Source organism: Phodopus roborovskii, unplaced genomic scaffold, assembly GCF_943737965.1.
Source record: "Phodopus roborovskii unplaced genomic scaffold, PHOROB, whole genome shotgun sequence".
Classification (NCBI taxonomy): domain Eukaryota; kingdom Metazoa; phylum Chordata; class Mammalia; order Rodentia; family Cricetidae; genus Phodopus; species Phodopus roborovskii.
This window is the reverse complement of record NW_026125295.1, coordinates 15047104-15072619: the sequence shown is the minus strand read 5'-3', so window position 1 is coordinate 15072619 and position 25516 is coordinate 15047104. Positions and strand designations below refer to the sequence as shown.

General features: G+C 42.1%; 1 protein-coding gene across 7 annotated transcripts in view; it reads left to right on the top strand.

Annotated features, from left to right (window-relative positions):
- The window catches only part of Dcaf1 (DDB1 and CUL4 associated factor 1), an 86647-nt gene that overhangs the window by 16823 nt on the left and 44308 nt on the right, over window positions 1–25516 (top strand). For 5 of the 7 annotated variants that reach the window (XR_007835825.1, XR_007835824.1, XM_051205222.1 and 2 more), the window contains exons 1-3: window positions 5121–5222; window positions 17771–17888; window positions 23140–23216. Coding sequence is in view for 5 of the 7 variants with exons in the window: in XM_051205222.1 (XP_051061179.1) it covers window positions 5201–5222; window positions 17771–17888; window positions 23140–23216 (217 nt within the window). In the remaining 2 variants the exon portion in view is untranslated. Of the gene's footprint in view, window positions 1–5120; window positions 5223–11721; window positions 11888–17770; window positions 17889–23139; window positions 23217–25516 lie in introns of those variants that run through there. The other 2 variants (XM_051205232.1, XM_051205239.1) reach the window with 2 other exon arrangements.

Below are 25516 nucleotides of genomic sequence, written 5' to 3'. Positions count from 1 at the left end.
AAGGAATCTTAAACAGCCCTACTTTGTGTCAATATTTTGTACAACAGCCATTGGAAATAATTTGTAATCAGTTTTCTCAACCTATAATTTACTATTATATGGATGATATCTTACTAGCTGATTCAGATGCCTTAGAGAAAATCTTTGAAGAAGTGAAGAAAATTTTGCATTATTGAGTATTACAAATTGTTCCTGAAAAGAATTAAAGAGGAGAGTCTATTAATTAGCTAGGATATAAGATAAGCTTACAAAACTTCAGTCTCTTCAATTAAGAGAGATCAATTACTTTAATGATTTTCAAAAATTGCTGGAAGATATTAATTGGCTATGGCTCACAACTGTATTGACAACTCAAGGATTAAGTGATTTATTTCAAACCTTACAAGGTGATGAGGACTTAAATAGTCCATGAAAATTATAAGCTGAGGTTGAGAGAGAATTTTTTTCTAGGAGAAGAGAAATTACAGGATGCATACATGGATCATTTGGATCCAGAGCTTGATTATATTCTGGTTATTTTACCTATTACACATTTTCCTACTAAAATTCTAATGCAAAGAAAAGATAATGTCTTAGAATTAATATTTTTTTTTTACCACATAAACAGAAAAAGAAGTTAAAGACCAATGTAGAAAAGGTTTCTGAATTTATTCTGAAAGGAAAATCAAAACTTCATAAATTAGCAGGAATAGACCCAGCAGAAATTGTGGTACCTGTTACTAATGCTGAAATTTACTCATTATGGACAGAAAATGAGTAATGGTGTTGAACCCTAATTCTGTGGTCCTGATGGGCCAATAGGAGAGCCCCACGACACAAACACCAAAACCAGGAGATGCAACAGGAAAGAGGTGTTTATTGAACAAGTGCACTCAGATGACAGCAATCTCGGGGAAAGCTGCACACCCCCCAAAGGGTTTAGGCTCTCTTTTTATAGAGAATGACCACAATTAGCATACATGCATGGGGCACAAGGTGATTGATTACAAAGTATGATCTCATGTTTGAGAGATCACCCAGGTATGACCTGTTCTTATTCAAAGGATAAACCATAGAATGACTTGGAAAGTCCCCAGAGTGTCCATTGGCCAGGAGTGACCCAAACAGGGCTGTGTATCTGGAATCATTTGTTCCAGGGTTGAGGGCTTATTTCCTTGTTGTGGGCCAAGACCTGTGAGAAACTTTTTTCATATTCTGGCTTTCTCTTGGATGTACATTTAGAGCCTTCAGTTATTCCACAAAGGTTTGATAATTCAGTAACTAGTCCTATTTAACAAGATCAGCCTAGCATGACCACTAGCCCCCTCACCATAGTAACTTCCTTGCTTTCATATTTTCTGTTCTCTCCTCCCATGTCAATGTCCATGCTTTATGCTTTTCTATATTCCGCTTGCAAGAATTATTCTCCTGCCCCTTTCCTACATCCTTGCTCTGCAAACTAAAATCTTTCAATGGCAAGGAGCTTGCAATAATTTTTTGGAGACATTAACAACAAATACTCCCAAAACAAGAGATTTTAGTTTATAAAGAGAACTAATTGGATCCTTCCTCATATTGTATGGGGAACACTAATTTCTGAAGCACCTTCATCCTATATTGATGCAAACAAAATGAGAGGCAGGTTATAAGTCAGGAAATTTAAATAAAGTAGCAAAGCCTTTATGATTCTTTTCAAAAGTCAGAATTACATGTTATTCTTATGGTATTACTACATTTTTCAAAATCTCTTAATACAATTACTGATTGCAGAAAAAGTTGTTTTACATATTGAAACTGATTGAAATGCTGAACTTGGGGGCTGGAGAGATGGCTCAGAGGTTAAGAGCATTGACTGCTACTCCAGAGGTCCTGAGTTCAATTCCCAGCAACCACATGGTGGCTCACAACCATCTGTAATGACATTTGCTCCCCTCTTCTGACCTGTAGGGATACATGCAGATAGAATACTGTATACATAATAAATAAATAAATCTTTAAAAAAAAAAGAAATGCTGAACTTGTTCCAGATGATTCAGAATTAACCTTGTTATTTACTTAATTATAAGAAATAATTGGATTGAGCAGTGGTGGCACACACCTTTAATCCCAGCACCCAGGAGGCAGAGGCCAGCCTGGTCTACAGAGCAAGTTCCAGGACAGGCTCCAAAGCTACACAGAGCTGTCTTGAAAACTAAAATAAATAAATAAATAAAAAATAAAAAAACAACAACAAACATGAAGGGGTAATTAAGATATCCAGAAATAGATTACATAATGTTCTACTAACTTCAAATTTTTAAATGCTAATGAGAAAGGAATGACAGCTGTAGAGAGAAGCCCTTCATGAAGGCATGGCTTAAAGACAATGATAAAATGGCCAGGAGGACTCCTTGTTCTTACAGGAGACTAATGAGTCCCCCCCCCATAATAGTTTCTCTGACAACACAGTAAGCCAGATTAAGCTGAACTGAAAAAGTATAACAGCAGGTATATTGAGCAAAGCAACTCCTGGGTATGCTCTGTGGTCTCTTGAGAATGAAGCCATTGAAGTGGTGCATTCAAGCTAAGGCATGGAGATTTACTAGATTAAAGGTGAGGGCTGATGACATGTCTGCCACAAGCTGGGTTTGTGCCCATGTATGATCAAAAGCTGATAGATTGGCTGTAGACTTGAGCAGCTGGTGGCATCCGGGGAGGAAGATGCAATAGTCATTAAGAAAGTGGGACTGGACTTTTTTGTGCCTTCCTTTGTTCAGACACTCTCTGAAGGGGTAGGGTTGGAGAGAGGAATGGGGTTGCCTGGACCTTGCAGGGCTGAGGCTCAAGTCCAAGCCTGCAGACCCTGAGAGGTAGAGGAGCCCTGATTCCATCGATGCAAATCCTAGGTCTTCCATGGTTTCCCCCCCCCCCCCAATTTGGGAAGAAGTCAGGATACAGTCTCCTCTCTCTCTCTCTCTCTCTCTCTCTCTCTCTCTCTCTCTCTCTCTCTTCTTTGTTGATGTTGGGGATGGAATACCCTGATCTAATAATCTAACATTGAGCTACAATCCAGTGTAGTAGTTACCTAAATTGTCCTAATATTAAAACTTGGGAGTCAGAAATTGAGATCGATCTGTTGATCCTAGTCTCCAGTTTTTTTTTTTTTTTTTCCCGTCCAAAGCCTGGAAAATCTCCCCCTAGCCCCTTTTCTCTTTTCCTGTCCCTCTCTCTTCAACTTCTCTAGTTTTTCAACAACTCTATGGCTAATCCTAGTCAAATGCTGCTTAGTCTTTAATTCAAGGTGGCTTTATTAGCACAGTGGAGTGACAGTGTGAACAGTTCTCCCATATCACTCCCCGACCTAGTAGTCTTTTTTTTTCTTTTTTCTTTCTTTTTTTTTTTTTACTATATAGAATGCTTTATAAATGTGTGTATTATCCTCAGGCAGGCACCATGCTAATCTGTGGTGATATTTTGTTTGTGCTTTAACAAATAGAGTTTTCGGAGTATGGAGCTATTTCACTAGTTAGCCATAGAGGCCATGCAGTGGTAAAACACACCTTTAATCCCAGTATTTGTGAGTCACATGCCTTTAATCTCAGCACTAGAGAGATGGAGACAGGAAGGGATTTGGCTTGGCAGAGAGAGGAATATTAGGCGGGAGGGGACAGGATCTCAGGCATTCAGTCTGAGAATCCCTAGAGACAGGATTGGGCATTAGATCTGAGGATTTGGTAGAGGTAAGAACTAGTATGTGGCTGCTCTGCTTCTCTGATCCTTCAGCATTTACCCCTATATTTGAGTCAGGGTTCTTATTATTAAGATCAATTAGAATTCACACTACATTAATCTCTGTACCATTTCAATTGTGGTATATGTGCCACCAAAGTGAACACCAATAGTCCTCTTCTTCTTTCTTTTCCTCCTCTGTTTCTGTTTCTTTCTTTTTCCTCTTGTTTTATTTCTCAGAACCATATAGTTCTGGCTGTCCTTGAACTCACAAGATATCTACCTGCCTCTTTCTCTGCCTCCTGAGTACTGGGATTAAAGATGTGTACCACCACTGCCTGGCTTATTAGTTTCTTTTAAAACATGGTTTCATCATGACCTACATATAAACCTTGACTTCCAAACTTTATAGAATAGACTTTCCATACTTTATAGAATTGAGTGTTCTCTTTCATCTCGTTTTCTCCTTTGGTTGGCTCTTCAGGAGGTAAGTCTCTGCATTTAGAAGACAGTGGGTACTCATTCTTCTGCTGCCATTCTTTTTCCTTTGAGTGGTCTTTGATGGATTTGAAGACATAGTTATGGTTACAGTTTTCCTTAGTTATAATAATAGATGTTACATATAAAACTTTATACTCACAAAATAGAGTAATAATATATTCTATAAATTTTGCCAAATGTTAATGGACTAAATATTGTAATTATAGTTCTTGCTTAATAACTGTTTTGTTATATATAGTTTTACTATGTTAAAGTTAAAACCCTTCTTTTTATTTAGACAGAAAAGAGGAGATAATGGGGGGGATATCCTTCTGTATTTGTTTCTCTTATTGGTCGATGAATAAAACAGTTTGGCCAATGAGGCAGGGAGACAGGCGGGACTAGGAGATGAGAATTATGGGAAAGGTGTAGGCAGGAGCTGGCCAGAGTCACAATGCTGCCAGAGAAGTAATATCATGCTGGACATTACTGGGTAAGCCACAGCCTTGTGGCAATACATAGATTGATAAAAATGGGTTAATAATTAATACAGAGCTAGCCAATAAGAAGCCCCAGTCACTGGCTAACAGTTTCATAGTTCATATAGCATCTGTGTTTATTTGGAGCTGAAGTGGCAGTGGGACCTAGGCTGGCAGGAAAGAACCTCCTACAACAGCTAAGGACCAAAATCCTAAGCTCCCAGAGGTTACTGGTGAGACCTGAGAAACTGTCTTCAATCCCAGGTCTTTGACGGCACCTCACACTGAGGTTGGTCTAGTGAGTTTTTTCAAGTTCCATATTTCTTTGCTCCAAAGTCTGTTTTCTGAAGTCCTACCTCCCCCTTCATTAAGTCATGCCCAATTAGTTCCTGGTGTCCTGGCCCTTGTCCCTGTGTTGAGGGAGTCAGCTTTGTGACTTCACAAAAATCTCTTGTGACAAGTATGAGGCCAGTGAATCAGGAACTGGGCAGAAGGGGCTCCCCTCAGGAACATCATGTGACTTTTCATAGCGATACACCCCCACCTATTAGGGAATGAAGAAGAGCTGTCCCTACGGTAAGAGCCCAGGACACCCTCTGCACCTAGAAATGTTTTCCCCTGATGGCTCTGACTTGCAGGCCCAAATGGGGTACTCCAGGCTATATTTGGCAATATCTCAGGGATCCAGTTTCATACAGACTTGCGGAGAGGCAGGAGGTGGTTACTCTAGGTGTGATGCTGGTCTCTGAATAGGGCAGAGAAGGAAGGGAGAGTTCAGGTAAGATCAGGGTCTTCTCATTGGACACTGCTATTTTGAAATGAAAGAATTGATGGTGTGGATCTTCCATAGGCTCTGCTCAACCAGTCCACACAGTATTTCCCAAGAGTCAGACCAGGGAGGGTCTGCATTCTGTAGAAATATTTTTCCCCCTGAGAAAGGGTTTCTTTATGTTGCTTTGGAGCCTGTCCTGGAACTCACTCTGTAGACCAGGCTAACCTCAAATTCATAGAGGTCCACCTGCCTCTGCTTCCCAAGTACTGGGATCAAAGGTGTGCGCCACCACTACCTGGCTTTTCTGGCATCTTGAAGGCAAGAATAATATTTCCTGTTTGATGTCAATTCCACTTCTATTTCCTTTTAAAGGAACCTGAGAAGCTAAAGAAGCTGGGAATGCCAGGCCGTGGTGGTGAATGTCTTTAATCCCAACACTCAGGAGGCAGAGGCAGGGGAGTCTCTGAGTGCAAGTCCAGCCTGATCTACAGAGTTCCAGGAAAGCCAGGGCTACACAGAAAACACCTGTCTCGAAAACAAAGCAAAACAAGAAAAACCTGTACCCCCCTTTCCAAACCTGCCCCTGGAGTATGGCCTTTGGGATGGGCAAAGCTTCAGTAGCCAGAGTGATTGGCTCACTGGGGGATCAAATGAGATAGAGTGGAGATGGGGGCAGGACCTGGAGGACATTTGGACCCTTTCATGCTTATGCTCCTGCCTTGTGTTGGGCAAGTAGACTGTGAAGAATAGTGTTGGGTATATTATTTCTAGCCACCCTCTTTGGCCTCTACTCTAGTTATGACATCACTGTTCTGCCAACAAATCCCAGGGAAGGAGGTAAGTGTGCTTTGGGCAAGTACTTGAAAAACAGACAATGGCCCAAGGGGAAGCCAGTATGAATGAGTTGGTTTGTGGGAAGAGTGAACATGTAAAGTTTCATGCCTAAGAGACTCCTTGGCCTTTGCTATCCTTCAACTTTGATTAGATGCATGGTTTTCAACGGTGAGAAAGCCTGGAGAAGGTTCTCTTTCTTCTGCTGACTCCATTACTTTCAGTCCTCTGCTAGGACAAAGAAACAGATCAAGAAATGGCTATTCTACCTTGCTAGATGTGATCCTGTAGTCCCAGAGCTCCAGGAGAGGATGGGGAGGCAAGAGGATCAGAGTTCAAGGTCATCCTTGCTACATCTCTATAGAGAAGTTTGAGTTCAGTCTGTGTGTGTCTATGTGAGAACCTGTTTCAAACTCTACTTTCCCTTCAAAATAAAGAGGCTATTCTACTATTTTTCGGGGCTGCTGAAAAAGTGCTCTAGGATTATTTCTCATTTATATGTAGAAAATATGTACTCCTCTGTAGTCATCAAAGAGGCAAAGTAACAAGTCAGAGCTAAGGCCACAGGACAAGTAAGGCACTTTATACTTAACTCTCATAACAGTGCTGGAAAAGAGAGAGCCATATTTTTCAACCAGAAAAATTGAAGCTCAAGAAAAATGGAGTAATCTAAAGCCCCAGAACTGGTAAAAGGGAACAAGTGTTTTAGCTTTTCTACAGTGAAAAAATGCCATGACAAAAAAAATTACAGGGAGGAAAGGGCTTATTTTACCTTGCAGCATATAGGTCTAGCACTGAGGGAAATCAAGGGTAGGAAATCAGGGTAGGAACCTGGAAACAAGAACATGAGCAGAGGTGATGGAGAAACATCGTTTACTGGCTTGCTCTTCCTTGACTTGCTTATCCCATCCCTGAGGCATCACCCACAATGGGTTAAGTCCTCCATCATCAATCAATAATTAAGAAAATGCACTACAGACTTGCCTACTGGACAATCTTATTAGAGCTATTTTCTCAATTGAGAGTCCCTTTTTCCAAATGACTAACCATGTCAGGCTGACATAAAACTAGCCAACACAAACAGTATTAGGATTGGTCTGTTGGCCTCCAAAGCTGTACTGGACCATGGAACAATTTAGTTTTCCAAATTCCACTAGAGTAAAATAAACTGTTTCCTTATCCCTCACCATCATGGACACAGGAGGAGCCTGGTTACATTGATCATCAGGTTTTAGATAAGGGAGGCCAGACTCCTCGGTTTGTCTAATCATTGTTTTGTGACTGAGTCTTGCTATATAGTTCACCCAGGCTGCTGTTCTGAAACTTGTATGTAGTTCAGGATGACTTTGAACTTTTGATCCTAATTTTTTTTGAGAAAGGGCTTCTCTCTGTAGCCTGTCCAGGATCAGTCTTCCATGTCCCAGGAATTGTATTCAGCCATCAGGCTTATCATTAAGAGCCTTTACACACTGAGCCATCTCACCTGCTCTGCTGTGACTTCTTTACGCTCTTGCCTTGGCTCTGCTCAGATTACTGCCAGGTGCTGCCATGCTAGCCCTAAGTTGTCTCTCATATTTCAGAAAACTTAAGTGAGGCTCCACAATAAGCAAAAATGGGAGTCATTGGAAGTCTGTGGTTGAGTTGACACAGGGCTGTCAGATAAAATGTAGAATGGTCAGCTATTATTATTGTTCTCAATAATTAGGTGGGGCTCTCCTGAGGTTTAGGGAGGTGGGAGCTGGGTAGAGATGGAGGTCACTGTTTTATTTCTGTCTGGTCTCTATGAAGTTATTTTGAACTATCAGATAAGGTAGTGGTTTAAACTTATCTTTGTAGATCCTCAGTTTATTCCTCTGTAAAATGGAGTGGTGTACATGAATATAATTAGGTATACATTTTTTTGGGGGAGAGTCATGTTTCTTCTCATTTTCTGGAGGGCTGTTGGAGCTTTCTGGGCAGGTCAATTAGTGAATAACTGAGCTGAGTTTTCCTTTTTGCCTAGGCAGGGATCCCCAGAGCCTGGTAGTACTACTATTCTCAGTGATTTCTTGGCTTTAATGATTCTGGGGAGTTCTGGATGATTCCTCCTCCTGTCAGCTGGGGGTTTTCTCCTCCTCTTCCTTTTTTTTCTTTTTTCCAGATAGGGTTTCTTTGTGTGGACTTGGCTGCCCTAGTTGTTGTTCTGTAGACCAGGCTGGCCTCAAACTTAACAGAGAGCTGCCTGTCAGCCTCCTGAGTGCTGGAATTAAAGGGCTGGGGGCTTGGGGGTTCTGTCTTAGTTGTACCACAAGGTAGGAAGGAACGTATAGAGGAGGGTAGAACAAAGCCCACAGATACTCTACCAAAGAGACAACAAAGCCAAACAAACCAGAAGAATCCTTTTCAAGATTTCAGAAACAGTATGTCAGAATCAAGCAAGATATGCAGGCCTGGATTAGCTGTGGTTTTGTGTTTATACAGGCTTAGGTGTGAATGTGTTGGCTGTAAAGACTGGTGCCCAATACACAGATGCACATGCTTTTGCAAACGGCAATGTAGGTAACACCCCTCTTCTGAACTATGCCAACGCTCACCCTAGGGATATGTAGCTAGGGAAGCCTGGGTGCCTTACCATTGCTCCTCCCAGAATGGACGTCTGGAGTGCTTGCAGGCATGTGACTGTGTTTATACAGTGTTTGCAGCGGGGGAAGGAGGGCTTTGGGAGTTACAGGGTAGAGATTTTGGTATTTTCTTGGAGACAAGGTCTCATGTGTCTTAGGTTTGCCTCAAACATGCTAGGTAGCCGAGGATGATCTTCAACTTATGATCCCTATCTCTCCACTCCATGTACTAGGATTATAGGCATGCACCACCTCACTTCCTGTCTGTTTGTACAGACCTCTATGGTTAGCTAGTAGCAAGCTCCATTCTCTGACCTTCAGATAGGCTTTATCTGTACAAGCAAGATATCACCACAACCACTTGCTTAGGGTGGACAATCTTGAGGGAGTTGCTCCTACACAGGCCCTGTATTTCTGCCTTTCTTCTCCAATGTCCCAGACTGTAGCTTCCCCCAATTCTCTCCTTGATTCCCCTTAGGACCACTACCAACCTAGTGACCCCTACACAGGGTTCCTAAAGTGGGGTAGTGCCATCTGGTGACAGAAAAAGGCAGTGACTCTTGCTTTGACTTTGGGTTCTCACAAGGGTTCTTAGAACTGATCACAGGCAAAGGTAAGGTATCCAAGGGATTAGGGAGGATATCTAGGGATCCATACCTCTACATTTTGGGTTCAAAGCTCAAGGAGGTAAGGCAGGAAAGCTGCCTGAAATAGTATTATGAACTCCATGTCTTTTTTGTTTGCTTTTCGAGGCAGGGTTGCTCTGTGTAACAGCTCTGGCTGTCCTGGAACTCGATTTGTACACCAGGTTGGCCTTGAATGCACAAAGGTCTGCCTACCTCTACTTCCTGAGTGCTAGGAGAAAGGCATGTGCCACCACTGCGTGGCCATCTTTTTTTTTTTTTTTTTTTTTTTTTTTTTTAAGATAAGAATTTAGATGGGCACTGTGGCACAGGCCTTTAATCCCAGGATTTAGATGGCAGAAGCAAGTGGATATCTATGATTTTGAAGTCAGACCTGGTCTACATAGGGAGGTCCAGTTCAGCTACAGCTACATAATGAGACCCTGTCTTGAAATAAAAAATTAAAGATTTACATGTACGAGTGTTTTATCTGCATGTATGTTGGTGCATCACATGATGCCAGAAGAGGGCATCTGATCCCCTGGAATTGTGAGCTGCCATGGGGATGTGCTGGGAATTGAATCGGGGTCCTATGGAAGAGATGTGCTCTCTTAATTGGGGAGCTATTCCCCAGCCCCCAAATCCGCATCTTTTGTTCACTTTTTTTGTCATTCATGACAGGGTCTCTCTATTGTGTAGCTCTGGCTGTCCTGGAACTCACTGTGCAGGCCAGGATGATCGATCTAACTCATATTCACTTGCCTTAACCTCATGAGTACTGGGATTAAAGGCATGTGACATCATGTCCAACCAAACTCCATACCTTGATTCAACCATACTCCTTCAAATTTCTCCTCCATAAAGTTGGCTGGCATTAACTGCCCTAGTGTTGAGAATATTGAGTGTAACTAAAATACTTGATGCAAGCCAGGTCTGCTGTAAAGACAAATTAAATGATAATGGTCATCACAGCAAGAGATCAAATTCCATAAGCACAGGAGAAACTGTTTTGTGGCAAGAGGAGTCACCGAAGACATGTTACATGTCTGTGGCACTGCCATCACCCTCTAGAATTTGTACTTCTGTTTGTTACTCCATGCTACCCAACTAAGTGAGGGAGAGAACTCAAATGGATGGGATGGGGTGGTAGCGGACTTGAGTTGAAACCCAGGATACTGGCTTTTTCTTCTCATTCTTCCTCTTCCCCTTCCTCTCTTTCTTTCTTCTCTCCCCTGCCCCTCTCCAAGACAGGCTCTCTCTGTGTAGCCCTGGCTCTGGCTGTCCTGGAACTTGCTCTGCAGACCAGGCTGGTCTTGAACTCATTATGTGCCACTACTGCCTGGCTGATAGTGACTTAACAGCCACAGAATCTGTTCATAACAATAGGTCCATAGTATTTTTTAATCCCTATGTGACAGTATTGGCTGTGAGAACTCCATGGAAACGCACAGAACATACTCAGAATTCTAAGAGCAATAATGAGTTGCATCATGCCCCACATCTGGTAGGTCTTGTCAAGATTCTACTCAATTGTGGAGTTTATCTTCATGCCCTCATATAGGATCTGTGGGTCAAAGTCAGATCCCCCTGATGATTCTTCCTTTTGGTTGGTGATAATTAGGCAAGTCATTTACTCTGGGTTTCACTTCCCTCAACTTTAAAATTAAGAAATTGAATTAGTGTGGTCTTGAATTAGTCCAGTCTTGGCTGAATACTTTTTTTTTCCTGCCTCACATATAATATCTGGCAACGAATGCGTTTTTGTTTCTTGCCGAGTATGTTTTGAACAGAAAGAAAAAGGAAAACGAGCGAGTTATTAATGAGAACTGTGACTTCCGATATATTTGTGCGAAATGCATTCTTTGACCCCCGCATATTCTAGGGCTTATGTGTCATAATAAAACTATTGAGCCTTTCCGATTACACAGGGTAGAATTAAGTATTGACAAAGTTATCAGGAAGCTATAGCCTGCCGGGCTTTAGAAAGATCGATTCCTTCCTTCACTTTTCGCTTCCGCTTTCGGAAACCGCCAATAAATACACAGCAATTAACTTTTAATACAGAAAACTACGGATCCCAGAAGCCAATGCGCTGGGGAGGTGCTTACTAGTATTTCTGTCCCCGCCCTTCCCGCCCTTAAACACGGAACTTCATTTCCCAGGAGCGCTTTGATGTTCCTCCGCTCGCGCCGACGTTCTCCCTCCTCCCAGCTTGCGAGCCTCGCGCCAAGTTTGCGCGCGCGCGTGCGCGCGCACCGCACGTAACATGCGAGTGACGCATAATATGTGGGCCGCTCTGGAGCCGTGGTCGCGCTGTGTGTGAGTGAGGGAGAGGGAGTGCGGGGCCAGAGGCGGTGTGTGTGAACTGTGGCCGCTGGAGGGGCCCGGGGAGAAGCGGCAGAGCCGCCCGCGAAGGTAAGCGGGGGAAGGGAGGAGCCAGCTCTCTGTGAGGGGCGCGAGAGGGCCGAGCGCGCGGCCGGCTGGGCGGGAGAGTGGGCGCCTCGCTGGGGGAGGGGCGGCACCTGCTTCGGCTGCGGGCGGCGAGGGGGCGGCGGGACCACCCGGGAGGCTGGGCCCGGGCCTGACGGGGCTTCCCTCCTCCTGATCCCTGGCCCGGGGGCGGGGCCTCCGGGTCCTTCCTCCCGTCTTCCAAAGAAGCTTCCTTAGAGTAACTCTTCCGCCCGGAGTGGGGGGCAGGGATGTGCTCGCCTCCACCTGAAGGAGGTGCTCTTTCAGCTTCTCTGGTCACCTCCCAGGCTGACGAGCCCGGGGTCCCCGTCTCCCCTGCCGCACGTTGGACCCCTTCCCGGACAGTGTCTCCGCCTCCAGCCTCAGCCACCTGGGCGGGCTTTCCCCTCCTCCGCCTCCGTGCCACCTCCCACTTGCACCCGCCCGGCTCTTGGACTGGGCTGGGGGGAGGAGCTTTCCGGGAGCCCCTCCCACTTCTACCCAGCGGTGGGGGGGGGCGGGGGAGGTGCCTGCCCGGTTTCTGGGGAGCTCGTTCCCAGGGCTTTCTGGTGGGCTTTCAGGGCCGTTTGCCATACTCTGTACGGTTTCTAGAAGGTGTCAGTCAGTTTCCTCTTAACTGCAGCGATAGCTCTTTGCTTTTTTCCATTTGTTGAGGAATTAACTCTAAGAGTTTTGAATAAATGACTACGACTGGTTTTTTTTGTCTGCCTCCTGTTGCGCCTCACCCCCACCCCCCTCTAGTTTGGTGGCCTCAAACTCGGAGATCTGCCTGCTTCTGCGTCCCCAGTGCACCAATACCCGGCCTGCCTGTTTTTCGTAACTTTCTGGCGAAGCCTTTTAACTGTTCTGCATGTTTTAATTATTTATTGTAGCACTATCATCCTGTTGCAAGCTCTTTCTTAATGTGTAGCTGGAGAGGTTCATTGATAGTGTCACCTGAAGGCTTTTATCGCCCCTTGGATTTCCTGGCATTTAACTTTAAGGCTTTTATAAACGTATGTATTTTGATTTTAGGAGTTGATACAGTATATTTCTTCCAGATGTCAAGATTTGTGTTTGTAGCAGTCATTAACCATTTTCGAGAATAGGGATATATTTTTGGGTGTTAAGATAATATGAGGAAATTGTACACATTTCTTGAGCGTAGCATTTTACTTACATTGACGTTGTTCAGTTGTTAAAGTTAATAAAATGTAATAAAAGGAGCTCCGTGTTAAATTGAAGTTGGTTTATTACTACTGTTGTTTTCGTAAAGCACATAGTCATGGACAATAGTAGTTATGTATGATTATGTGTCATAGTTTTTGCTTGAAGCTGTAAAATTCAGAATTTCTCTCCTCTCCTCTTCCCCTCCCTTAAGGTTTTTGAAAGAGTCTCTGTAACCCAGGCTGGCTTCAGACTTGTGCATGTGTCTGCCTCAGCTTTTTAAGTTCTGTGATACACGTGTGCACCGTAAGCTCAGGTTGGCCTGCTTGCCTTCCTTTTTTCTTCCCTTCCTTTTTCCCTTTCTCCCTTCCTCCTTCCCTCCTCCTCCTTTGTGCTAGGAATTGAATTTAGGGCCTTAGGGCCTCAGGGGCAGGCCCTACTATTTACCTATACCTCTCTTTTACGTAAGGGTTGCAACTTTCCTAAAGGAGTGCTCTCTTCCTTCTTTTTCTCCCTGACCCAGGATCTATTTTAACAGACTTTATCTTAGATATGGGGACAGGTTTTGCTGAATTGTCTATTATAGTGTAGTAGAAGAGGACCTATTTTGTGGTTTAATTTAAAAGTTGCAAAATAATGGGGAAATGGTAGACTGGAATAAAGTAATGAAAAACATTTTTCCTACACACAGTTCCTTGCCATAATAACTCATCTATATTTTGGGTATTCTTTTCATTTCAAGGGTTTACACATACACAGGTGGCAATCCTGCACAAAGTTTTTCACTTTGATGTTTATATTTAGCATTGTATTTGAGCTGGGTGGTGGTGGCATACACCTCTAATCCCAGCTCTCTGGAAGGCAGAGGCAATCAGATTTCTGTGAATTCAAGACTAGCCTGACCTACAGAATGAATTCTAGGAGAGCCAGGGCTACACAGAGAAGCCCTATCTCAAAAGAACAAACAAACAAAATATATTTGAGAATCCATCTAAATTAATTTGACCAAAAAGTTGGTTCAGTTCCAACATTTTTTTTTTTTTTTTTTTTTTTTTTGGATAATTTTGGAGATGGATGGACCACAGGAATTCTCTCTTGCGGCCTCCCCCCCCCCCCCAGGATTCTTTGTGTAACAGCCTTGGTTGTCCTGGAACTTGCTTTGTAGACCAGGCTGACCTAGAAACTCACAGAAATCTTCCTGTCTCTGTCTCCCAAGTGCTGGGATTAAAGGAGTGTGCTACCACCACCCAGCTTGTTTTTTGAGCTAAATTAAGTGATTACCTTTAGTTTCATCCATTAACTGCTTTGCTGTATATCTTTCTCTCTGTTTATTTTGGGGAATTACTTCAGGTTGTAGGTACATCTCCTCTAAATGCTTTGGCACTTTTTTTTTTTTTTTTTTTTTTTTTTTTTTTTAAATGACAGGGTTTAGGGGCTAGAGAGAGATGGGTCAGTGGTCAAGAGCAATGGCTTTTCTTCCAGAGGACCTGGGTTCAATTCTCAGCACCCACATGGCAGCTCACAACTGTCTGTAATTCCAGTTCTAGGGTACCTGAGGCACCCTTATGCAGGCAAGAACACCAATGCACATTTCAAAAAAAAGTTGGTTAGAACAGGGTTTCTCTGTGTAGCCTTGGCTGTCTTGGAACTTGCTCTGTAGACCATGCTGGCCTCAAACTCAGAGATCAACTTTCCTTTGCCTGAGTGCTGGGATTAAAGTCATATGCCACAACCTCCTGGCTGGTTTTTCAAGACAGTTTCTCTCTGTGTAGTCCTGGCCATCCTGTAGCTCACTTTATACCAGACTGACCTCAAACTCAGATTTGCCTGCCTCTGCTGGTATTAAAGACATGCACTATCACCATACTGGTTTTTTTTTTTTTTTTTAAGTATATGGTAGAGTTCAGATCCAGGGTTTTATAATGACATGCAAATGCTCTGTCACTCTATCTGCAACCCTTGTGTGTATTTCTAAGTTGAATTCTAAAATGTTACTGTTATAATGTCCTTGAATTATCCTTCATTACAACTTAACCCCCCCTCCCCCCCAAACACACACACAGCGGTTTTTCCATTGTAGATTTGGCTCCCTGGCCATCCTGGAATTTGCTATATAGACCAGGCTGGCCTTGAATTCTCTTCCAAGTGCGACCACCCAGCTCACTCCTTCCTTCCTTCTTTCGTTCCTTCCTTCCTTCCTTCCTTCCTTCCTTCCTTCCTTCCTTCCTTCCTTCCTTCCGCTTTTTGTTTTGTTTTGAGACATGGTTTCTCTATGTAGCTTTGGAGCCTGTCCTGGAACTAGCTCTTGTAGACCAGGCTGGTCTGGAAATCAGAGAGCTGTTTGCCTCTGCCTCTCAAGTACTGAGGCTAAAGACATGTGTTGTTAATGACAGTTCTGGAATGGGGTAGAAGGAGGTCTGGACCTGACTGCATTTCCTCATGTAGGAAATGAGCTGTTCTAGCCTTGCCTGACTTTTCCAAGCCCCTAGGCCATACATACTTCATCTCTGTTAGAGTGGAGACAAGATAGCCAGTCACAGAGCATAGCTTAGAGGACTCTGCCCCCAAGTGCTGGGATTAAAGGTGTGCACCACTACCACCAGACCCCGGCTATTTTCTTGTTTTTTAAAAACATCTATTTTTTCTTTAAGTTGTGCTAGTATGTGGGGAAACCTTGAAAATAGTATGTTAACAGAGTAGGTATGGTGCATACTTGTAGTCCTAATACTCATGTAACTTGAAGCTGAACAATCACGAATTTGAGTTCAAACTCAAGTTACATAATGACACTGTCTCAAAACAAATGAGAAAACAACCCAACAAACCATGGGTTACATGAGTGTCTTAGGGTTTCTGTTGCTGTGAAGAGACACCATGACTGTCATAACTCTTACAAAGGAAAACATTACAATTTCAAAGGTTTAGTCCATCATGGTGGGACATGGTGTGCTGGCAGACATGGTGCTGGAGAGGGAGCTGAGAATCCTACATCTTGACCCACAGGTGGCAGCAGGAGTCTGTATCTACACTGGATGTAGCTTCAGCATAGGAGACCTCCACAGTGAAGCACTTCCTCCAACAAGGCCATACCTACTCCAACAAGTCCATACACCTCCTCATAGTGTGTCTCCCTATGTATTTGTGGGCCAGTTACACACAAACTACCACAGTGGGCCTAGTGTGGCAGGCCTGAAGGCTCAGGACTCAAAGATGAACTAAGAATATCTAAGGTTCAAGGTCTACTTGGGTGACAGAGTGAGTTTAAGGACGATTTGGGCAAATAGACCCCTCAGAAAACAAAAACAAAAACAAGTGGGGTGTTGGGGGTAAAGGCCTTTAAATCCAGCACTGGAGGCAGAGGTAGGTGGATCTCCTGAGTTCCAGGCCAGCCTGGTCTACAGGACTGAGTTCCAAGACAGGCTAAAAAACCCTGTCTCAAAAAAAAAAAAAAAAAAAAAAAAAAACCCAAAATGTTCCCTCCCCCCACAAAAAAAAAAAAAAAAAACCCAAAACAACCCAAACCAAAATATCAACTACCCAACAAACAAAACTAAAACTGAAAACCCTAAACAAACACTGGGAATATAGCTCAGTGTTAGAGTGATTTCTATTTGAGATTCTAGATTTCTAGTACCAAGGAACAAAATGAATAAACCAAAGGTTAGTGATGTAGCTCAGTAGAGTTCTTAACATGAGCAAGACCCTGTGTTCGATCTCTGTCACTGCCAAAGGACAAAACAAAAGTGTCAACTAAAAGTAAGTGAAAGCAGCAGAAAACTGTAGCAGTGTGTGTTGTATTCTAGAATCCTTATTTCTTAAGGGCATTCTTTATAGTTTTTTGTTTTTGTTTTTTTTTTTTGGGGGGGGGTCTTGGTTTTTTTTGCAGAGTTGATGGTTATCAAAGCCTGACTATTTTGGCTTAGAGACTTAGAGATCCACCTGCCTTTGCCTCCCAAGTGCTGGGACTAAAGACATGCATTCCCATGCTTATAGCTTGTTCTTTTTGAGACAGGATCTCTTTATATAATCCTGACTGTCCTGGAATTCATGGAGATGTTCCTTCCTTTGCTTCCCAAGTGCTGGGATTAAATGCATGGAGAGGCTCATTTATTTACTTACTGTTTATGTTTACTTATTTATTTATTCACTCATTTTTAAATTTTAACCTATAAAAATTTGGAAAAAATAAACATGGGAAAAATAAGTGCTCTTGTCTATCATGTATGAAGCCCTGTTCAATCTTCAGCATTCCATAAACCTCTGTAGTGATTGTATATCTCTCATCTTAGCTTTTGGGAGGTAGAAGCAGGAGACTCTGAAAATCAAAAGTCATTCCTGGGTATTAAGAAAGTTCAGAACTAGCCTAGGAAACATATCCTGCCTGTGTCCTGTCGCCGAAGACCGAGTTAACAGTCCAGTGGTATTTAGTAGATTGACATTGACTGCAGCCATCACCTCTTCAGTTTCAGTGCCCTCCCACCCCCTGCTTTGGAGACAGGGTCTCCGTGTGGCCCTAGCTGTAGTAAAACTCACAGTGTAGACCAGGCTGGCCTCAGACTCCAACAAGTGAGTCATGTCCCCAGTCCAGGCCAGCTCATCCCCACCTCCCTACCTTCACTCTTTTCTTTTTGTGGCAACTATTCATGTGTGTTTGTTCATTTCTTACTGTTCTGACTTCTGTAGGCCAAGCCATGACTACAGTAGTGGTGCATGTGGACTCCAAAGCTGAGCTCACTACCCTGCTGGAGCAGTGGGAGAAGGACCATGGCAGTGGGCAGGATATGGTACCTATCCTCACCAGGTAAGAATAATTTGTTTTTCCACACCAAACTTAGCTTTCTTTTCATATACACAAACTATATTTTAAAAAATAGGTGTATTGGTGCTTGCAAGATGGCTGAGCAGTTAAGAACAGTTGTTATTTTTGTAGAATTTGGTTCTCAAAACCCATGTTGGGCTGCTCATAACTGCCTGTAACTCTAGCTCCAGGGGATCTGACACCCTCTTCTCATCTCTTTGGGTAACTTAATGCATGTGTACACACACACACACACACACACACACACACACACACACACACACACACACCCACACACACACACACACACACACACACAATGGTGTTGGAAGAAAATATAAGAATATTTTGAAAGAATCTGGTTTTTTCTCTTTTTAAAATTTTTCTTTTTTCCCAAGACCTGGTTTCTCTGTGTAGCCTTGGTTACCCTGGAACTCTGGAACTTTGTAGATTAGTCTGGCCTAGAACTCAAAAACTGCCTATGTTTGCCTCCCCAGTGCTAGACATTAAAGGTGTGTACCACCATTGCCCAGCACTTTTTAGTTTCTTATCTTTCATTTTATTTATTTGTTTTTTTGTTTTTTGAGACAGGGTTTCTCTGGCTTTGGAGCCTGTCCAGGAACTAGCTCTTGTAGACCAGGCTGGTCTGGAACTCACAGAGATCCTCTTGCCTCTGCCTCCCGAGTACTGGGACTAAAGGTGTGCGCCACCAACGCCCGGCCTTATCTTTCATTTTAGGCTGTTTCTCCTAATCTTAATGACTTTTTTTTTTTAATTACATTTATTGTATGAGCATGTGTGGAGGTCAGAAAAGAACTTGCAGGAGTCTTTACCTGTTCCCTATCCCTACTCCACAGGCCTATAGAATGCTCCAGGATTGCCTGCTTATCAGATAAAACACTGTCTCAGACAACTGACCAAGAAAACACTATTCTATATAGTGAGCTCCAGGCCAGCCAGGGTTACATAGCTTGTCTTTAAAAAAAGACAATGCTTAGTGGGCAAAAGTGAAATTGTCCTCTGACTTAATGCATACATTAATAATAATCAAAGTCTAAAGAATAAATACTCAAACTATTTAAAAAGGTAGTTGGAATTTAGACAAAATGAGTTAAGCGAATGTAACTATTGGGAGAAGATAGTTTAATTGGTAAAGTGCCTGCAGTGTAAGCATGAGGACTTGTCAGATTTCTAGCACCTGTGCAAACAAGAAAACTGTAAAACAAGCAAACCAGGTATGGTTTGTGTTTATAACCCTAATCCAGACGGATGGAGACAAGTGACTCTCTGGAGCTCATTGACCAGCATGTATAGCCAGTCAGCGAGAGACAAGATGGAGAGTGATTGAGGAATATTTTAGAGATTTGGGCAGCAACGTTTTAGATAATCTTTAAGAATGGAAAAGTTGTTGGGTGTGGTGGCATATGCCTTTTATCTCAGCCCTTGAAAGGCAGAGACAGGAGGATCTCTTAAGTTTGAGGCTAGGCTGGTCTACATAGTGAGTTCCAGGAGAGCTCAGGACATTTTGAGAGACCCAATTGCAAAAAAGCAAAAACAAAAACAAAAACCAAAAAAAGTTCAATTAAATAACAATAAAAAAAATTTGATAGGGAAAATTTAGGGCTAGAGAAAGGGCTTAGTGGTTAAAAGCACTGCCTGGCCCTGGGTTCAGTCCTCAGCACTTAACATGGCTCTTCACAACTGTCTGTAATTCCAGGCACACATGTAGTACACAAAATACATACATTCAGATAGTTATTAATTCACATAAAAATAAATAAACATTTTAGAAAGTTTAAAACTAAAAGAAAGGGAAATTTACAGGACTGGAGAAATGGCTCTGGTTACAAGTACCTATTGCTCTTTCAGAGGACCCAAATTTGGTTCCCAGTGCCTATGTTGGATGGCTTACTGAAGACGGAGTTTCTTTCCAGCCAGGTTCCATAGCCCTTTAGTCCCAAATAAACACACAGAGCCTTTTATTAATTATGAACTGTTTGACTGATGGCTTAGGCTTCTTACTGGCTAGGTCTCTCTTGATTATTAGCCCATAATTATTAATGTGTTTGTTTCTACATTTATCGGAGAATGCCCAATGTTCTATCTTCCCAGAAGCTACATGGTGTCAACGTGGCAGCTCCTCTCTGCCTACCTCTTCCCAACATTCCTCTAGTCTGGTAGCCCTGCCTATACTTCCTGCATTGGCCAATCAGCATTTTATTAAACCAATAAGAGAGACATATATTCACAGCATACAGAAGGACATTTCCCCCACTAGCTTATAACCACTAATAACTCCAGCTGCTGGGGATTCAGCTCCTTTTTCTGGACCCATATGCATATATCCCCACACAGACACACATAATTTTTGAAAAGTGGGAAATTTAGCTGGACTTGGTGGCACATGCCTTAGGCAGGCTCAGCTCTATGAATTGAAGTTAGCCTGGTCTACATATAGTTCCAGGACGTTCAAGAGAGAGAACTCACTCTTGGCAGTTGTTGTTTGACCTACACATATGCTCTGTCATGGTATGCTTGCATATAGATGCATACACACACACATACAAAAAGGAAAATATAATAAAAGAGAGGAATTTGATTTTTGTATAGGCAAGTTTGACTTGGGATGCATAGCATACTTTAGAGAGTTATCATAATAGATTAACGGGATTAAACAGTTTAAAACCTATATAAAACTGTCTTTAAAAAAGACCAAAATGGCCATAGGGTGGTAGTGGCACAAGTCTTTAATCCTAGCACTCGGGAGGCAGAGGCAGGCAGATCTCTGTGATTTTTGAGGCCAGACTGTATAAAGTGAGCTACAGGATGGCCAGGACTACACAGAAAGAAACTGTCTTGAAAAACCAGCCAGGAGGTTGTGGCATATGACTTTAATCCCAGCACTCAGGCAAAGGAAAGTTGATCTCTGAGTTTGAGGCCAGCATGGTCTACAGAGCAAGTTCCAAGACAGCCAAGGCTACACAGAGAAACCCTGTTCTAACCAACTTTTTTTTGAAATGTGCATTGGTGTTCTTGCCTGCATAAGGGTGCCTCAGGTACCCTAGAACTGGAATTACAGATAGTTGTGAGCTGCCATGTGGGTGCTGAGAATTGAACCCAGGTCCTCTGGAAGAAAAGCCATTGCTCTTGACCACTGACCCATCTCTCTCTAGCCCCTAAACCCTGTCATTAAAAAAAAAAAAAAAAAAAAAAAAAAAAAAAAAAGTGCCAAAGCATTTAGAGGAGATGTACCTACAACCTGAAGTAATTCCCCAAAATAAACAGAGAGAAAGAATATACAGCAAAGCAGTTAATGGATGAAACTAAAGGTAATCACTTAATTTAGCTCAAAAAACAAGCTGGGTGGTGGTGGTACACTCCTTTAATCCCAGTCCAAATCCTGTCTGGAAAAACCCAGGTAATTTTTGTTTTCATCAAATTTGTATGAACAGATAGGCATGGTGGCATACACCTTAAATGCCATTGTTTGGCAAGCAGAGATTAGTATCATGAGTTTGAGGTAATTCTCAGCTTAATAATAAGAACCTAGCCTGGACTACATCAGATTTTGCCACAAAAGAATAAAAAGAGGGTGGTGGGACTGGGAGAGCTAACTTGTTTATTAAAGTACTTGCAAGTATGAATTTGATCCCCAGAACTAAGCAATTAAAACAAAGCCTGGTGGTATATACACTAGTAATCTCAGTGCTGGGAAGGATGAGAAAGAAGGGACTCTGAGGGTTTGTCTACCTATCCTGTTTGGTGAGTTCCAGTCCATTGAGAGACCCTGCCTCAAAGAAAAACCATGTGGACTGCATTCCTGAGAAATGATCTTGGGATTGTCTTCTGGCCTACACACACATGTATACATGTACATCCATGTACCTGTATATACAAGAATAAAAAAATAAGAGTTCATGAATAAAAAGGGATTTGATACTGTAATATGGATGCTTTTCCAGAAAGATTCTGACATAATAAGACTTTATATGATTTTATTTATGTAAAACTCTAGAACAGGGAAAACTAATCTCTAGTAAGCAAAAGAAGAATGGTTACTTTCATCAGTAGAGGAGGCCTTGATGGTGGAAAGAACATTATGGGCTAACAAAACAGAATATGGAATGGCCCTGAAGTATGAATGAATTGGGGTTCTTTGGATAGCAAAGAGGGTCGTATGTTTGAAGTTTAATGAAAGAGAGTAGAAGAAGCATTCACAAAACTGGTAGAAGCTAGATTATTGCAGGCTATAGTAGTACTTGGATTTAATTCAAGGGATGTAGTTAGTCCCTGGAAGTTGGAGACAGAAATGTGCTAGGTAAAGCAGAGAAGTAGGAAGCAAGCGCTGCAAAATGGGTATTAGAAGTAGTTCAGGTAGTTAATGGTAGTGGTCTGTTTAAGGATAAGATTTGGAATCAAGAGACATCTGGTAGGTAGAGTTATAGGAATTACTGCAGTGGATGAAGGGAAGGAAGAGATCTTGAACTTGGTCTGTAACATATGGTGACTTCAAACTTGAAATTCAGCCTTCTGATGGCTCTGAGTACAGGCATGTACTATACCATGCCTATCTGAAAATGAAGATTTTTAACAACGACTTGTTGGCTTTAAGTTTCTGAGGTGGTAGTAATGTTTTGTGATGCAAAGAAGTTTAGAGAAGAATAAGATTGAGAGTAGAAAATATGTTATGAGGTGCTTATTTCTTTTTCAGTTTTAAGAATTTATTAGGAGCCGGGTGGTGGTGGCGCACGCCTTTAGTCCCAGCACTCGGGAGGCAGAGGCAGGCGGATCTCTGTGAGTTCCAGACTAGCCTGGTCTACAAGAGCTAGTTCCTGCAGGGACAGGCTCCAAAGCCACAGAGAAACCCTGTCTCAGAAAACCAAAAGAGTTTATTAGGTTATTTTTAAAGATAGTAATTACATGACTCTTTATACAATATTTATGAGATTATTGAGTTTTTGTTATTCATCAGGAAAATCATGTTTTTCTAACTATGTTCTGTACCTTAACTATTGACTGATTATTGTCAATAGTGCACTATTTTGAATTTTACTTTTGCTTTTTTTCTGATGTTGTCTTACTGTGTGGCCCTGACTGGTCTGATGATGCTCACTGTGTAGTCCATGTTGTCCTAGAATTTAAAAGCAGGCCTCCTGCCTCAGCCTCTCCAGTGATGGGATTTTGGACGTGTATTACCATTACTGGCATTTTTTTGTATGCTTGTTCAGAGTTGACTCTTTTCCTCTTGTGCTAGGATGTCAGAATTAATTGAAAAAGAAACTGAAGAATATCGTAAAGGAGATCCAGACCCATTTGATGATCGGCATCCTGGTAAGATATTTTTATGTCTGAGACTTTTATTTTCTATTTCTTTTGAAAGAGGAAATTGATGTGTTGTTCAGACAGGTCTAAAATTCATGATTTTCCCACTATAGCTTCACGAGTAGCTGAGATACAGGCATGTGCCACTGTGCTAATATGTTTTTTCTTAAAAAAGAAAATTGTTGCCCAGTGGTGGTGGCACATGCTTTAATCTCAACACTTGGGAGACAGAGGCAGGTCCATATCTGAGTTCGAGGCCAGCCTGGTCTATAGAGTTAGTTCCAGGACAGCCAGGGCTACACAGAGAAACTGTGCTTAAAACAAAAAACAAAAAAAAAAAAAAAAAATTTTTTTTTTGTTGTTCCTGCTGCAAGCCTGACAGGCTGAATACTGTTTGATCCCTGGAGATCATGTATAGGTAAAGGAGAGAACCACTCATGATTGTATCTGACTTTTGTACATGTGCCATGGTGTACTGTGGCATGTTCATTCATATACATGCTTATACATCACACCACTCCAACATACAGATAATAGTAAAACAACAATTAAAAAAACAAAATTGCTAATAGTACTTTTCAATTGAAATAGCATCCCTTGTGGTAATTATTATTATTTTTTTGGTTTGTCATGCTAGGATTTTCTGTGTCTGCCTAAGTGCTGGGATTCAAGGTGTATGCAACCATTGCCTGGTTCTCTGTGGTTAATTTTAAGTTCTTATATTTATGCTGGGCATGGTAGCATATATCTTTAATCTGAGCACTTGTTTGGCAGAGGCTGTGGATTTCTGTGAGTTCAAGGCCAGCCTGACTTAAATGAAGTGAGTTCCAGATTAGCCAGGAGCCAGGGTTACATGGTGAGACCCTCATAAAAATATATATACATCTATGTGTGTGTGTGTGTTACACTATTTCTCAAGATGAGACTCGGAAAAACATTCCGGTAAAACTGTAATATGTGTGATAAGTCATCTGTGGTGGCACACACTTTAATCCTAACATTCAGGAGGTGGGCAGACAGATCTCTGAGTTCCAGGACTGTCTGGTTTATAAAGCAAGTTCCAGGACAGCCAGGGCTCTGTTAGACAGAGAAACCCTGTATAGAAACAAAAAGAAAAAATAAATATATTTGATGGTTACAGATCACTTTCAGGCTCAAATAGAGTATGTTAGATAAAGAAATTAAATTAAGTGCACTTAACCCAAAGATTTTTTTGTTTTGTTTTTTCGAGCCAGGGTTTCTCTGTTTTGCTTTGAAGCCTGTCCTGGAACTAGCTTTGTAGACCAGGCTGGTCTCAAACTCAAAGAGATCTGCCTGCCTCTGCCTCCTGAGTGCTGGGACTAAAACAGAAGGCGTGTGCTACCAACACCTGACTAAACCAAAGACTTAAGGATTTTTTTTTTTTTTTTTTTTGACTTTTTTTCTTTCTTTTTTTGTGGGATGGTGGTGGTTGTTTAAAGACAGGGTTTCTATGTATAACATCAGGCTGTCCTGGAACTCATTTTATAGACCAAGTTGGCCTTGAATTTAACCAGGTTGACCTCGAACTTAGAGAGATCCTCCTGTCTTTGCCTCCTGAGTGGCACCACCATCCAGCTGCTCTTATAATTTTTTATTCATTAATTATTTTTTTTGTTTCAGTGTGTGTCTGTGAACAGGTGTGCTCCTGCCATGGTGAGCGTGTTGATGTTGAAGGAGAAATTTTCAAGAGTTGGTTCTTTCTCCCCCTGTGGGATCCGAGAATGAACTCTGGTCATCAGGCTTATGTGTCAAGCACTTTTATCCATTGAGCCATTTTACTAACCCCCACCCCCCTTTAAAAAAAAAAAGATTTATTATGCATACAGTGTTCTGCCTTCATGTTTCCCTGCATGCCAGAAGAGGGATCTCATAGATGATTGTGAGCCACTATGTGGTTGCTAGGAATTGAACTCAGGACCTCTGGAAGAGCAGCCAGTATTCTTAACCTCTGAGCCATCTTTCCCCTTATTTTTAACTTAAAAAAGAAAACAGGTTTTCATTGCACTAATTATTTCATTGCAGGAAATAATTATCCTGGTATTTGTGGGAAAATATTTTTTGTTTGTTTACTTTTCTAGACAGGGTTTTTCTATTGCTTTGGAAGCTGTCCTAGAATTCGCTCTGTAGACCAGGCTGGCCTCGAACTCACACCTGCCTCTGTCTCCTGAGTGCTGGAATTAAAGGCATTTGCCACCAACACTTGGCTGGGAAAATAGAGTTGACAGTTGTGAGCTGCCATGTAGTGCTTGGTACTGAATCTGTGTCTTCTGTAAGAGCAGTAGTTACTG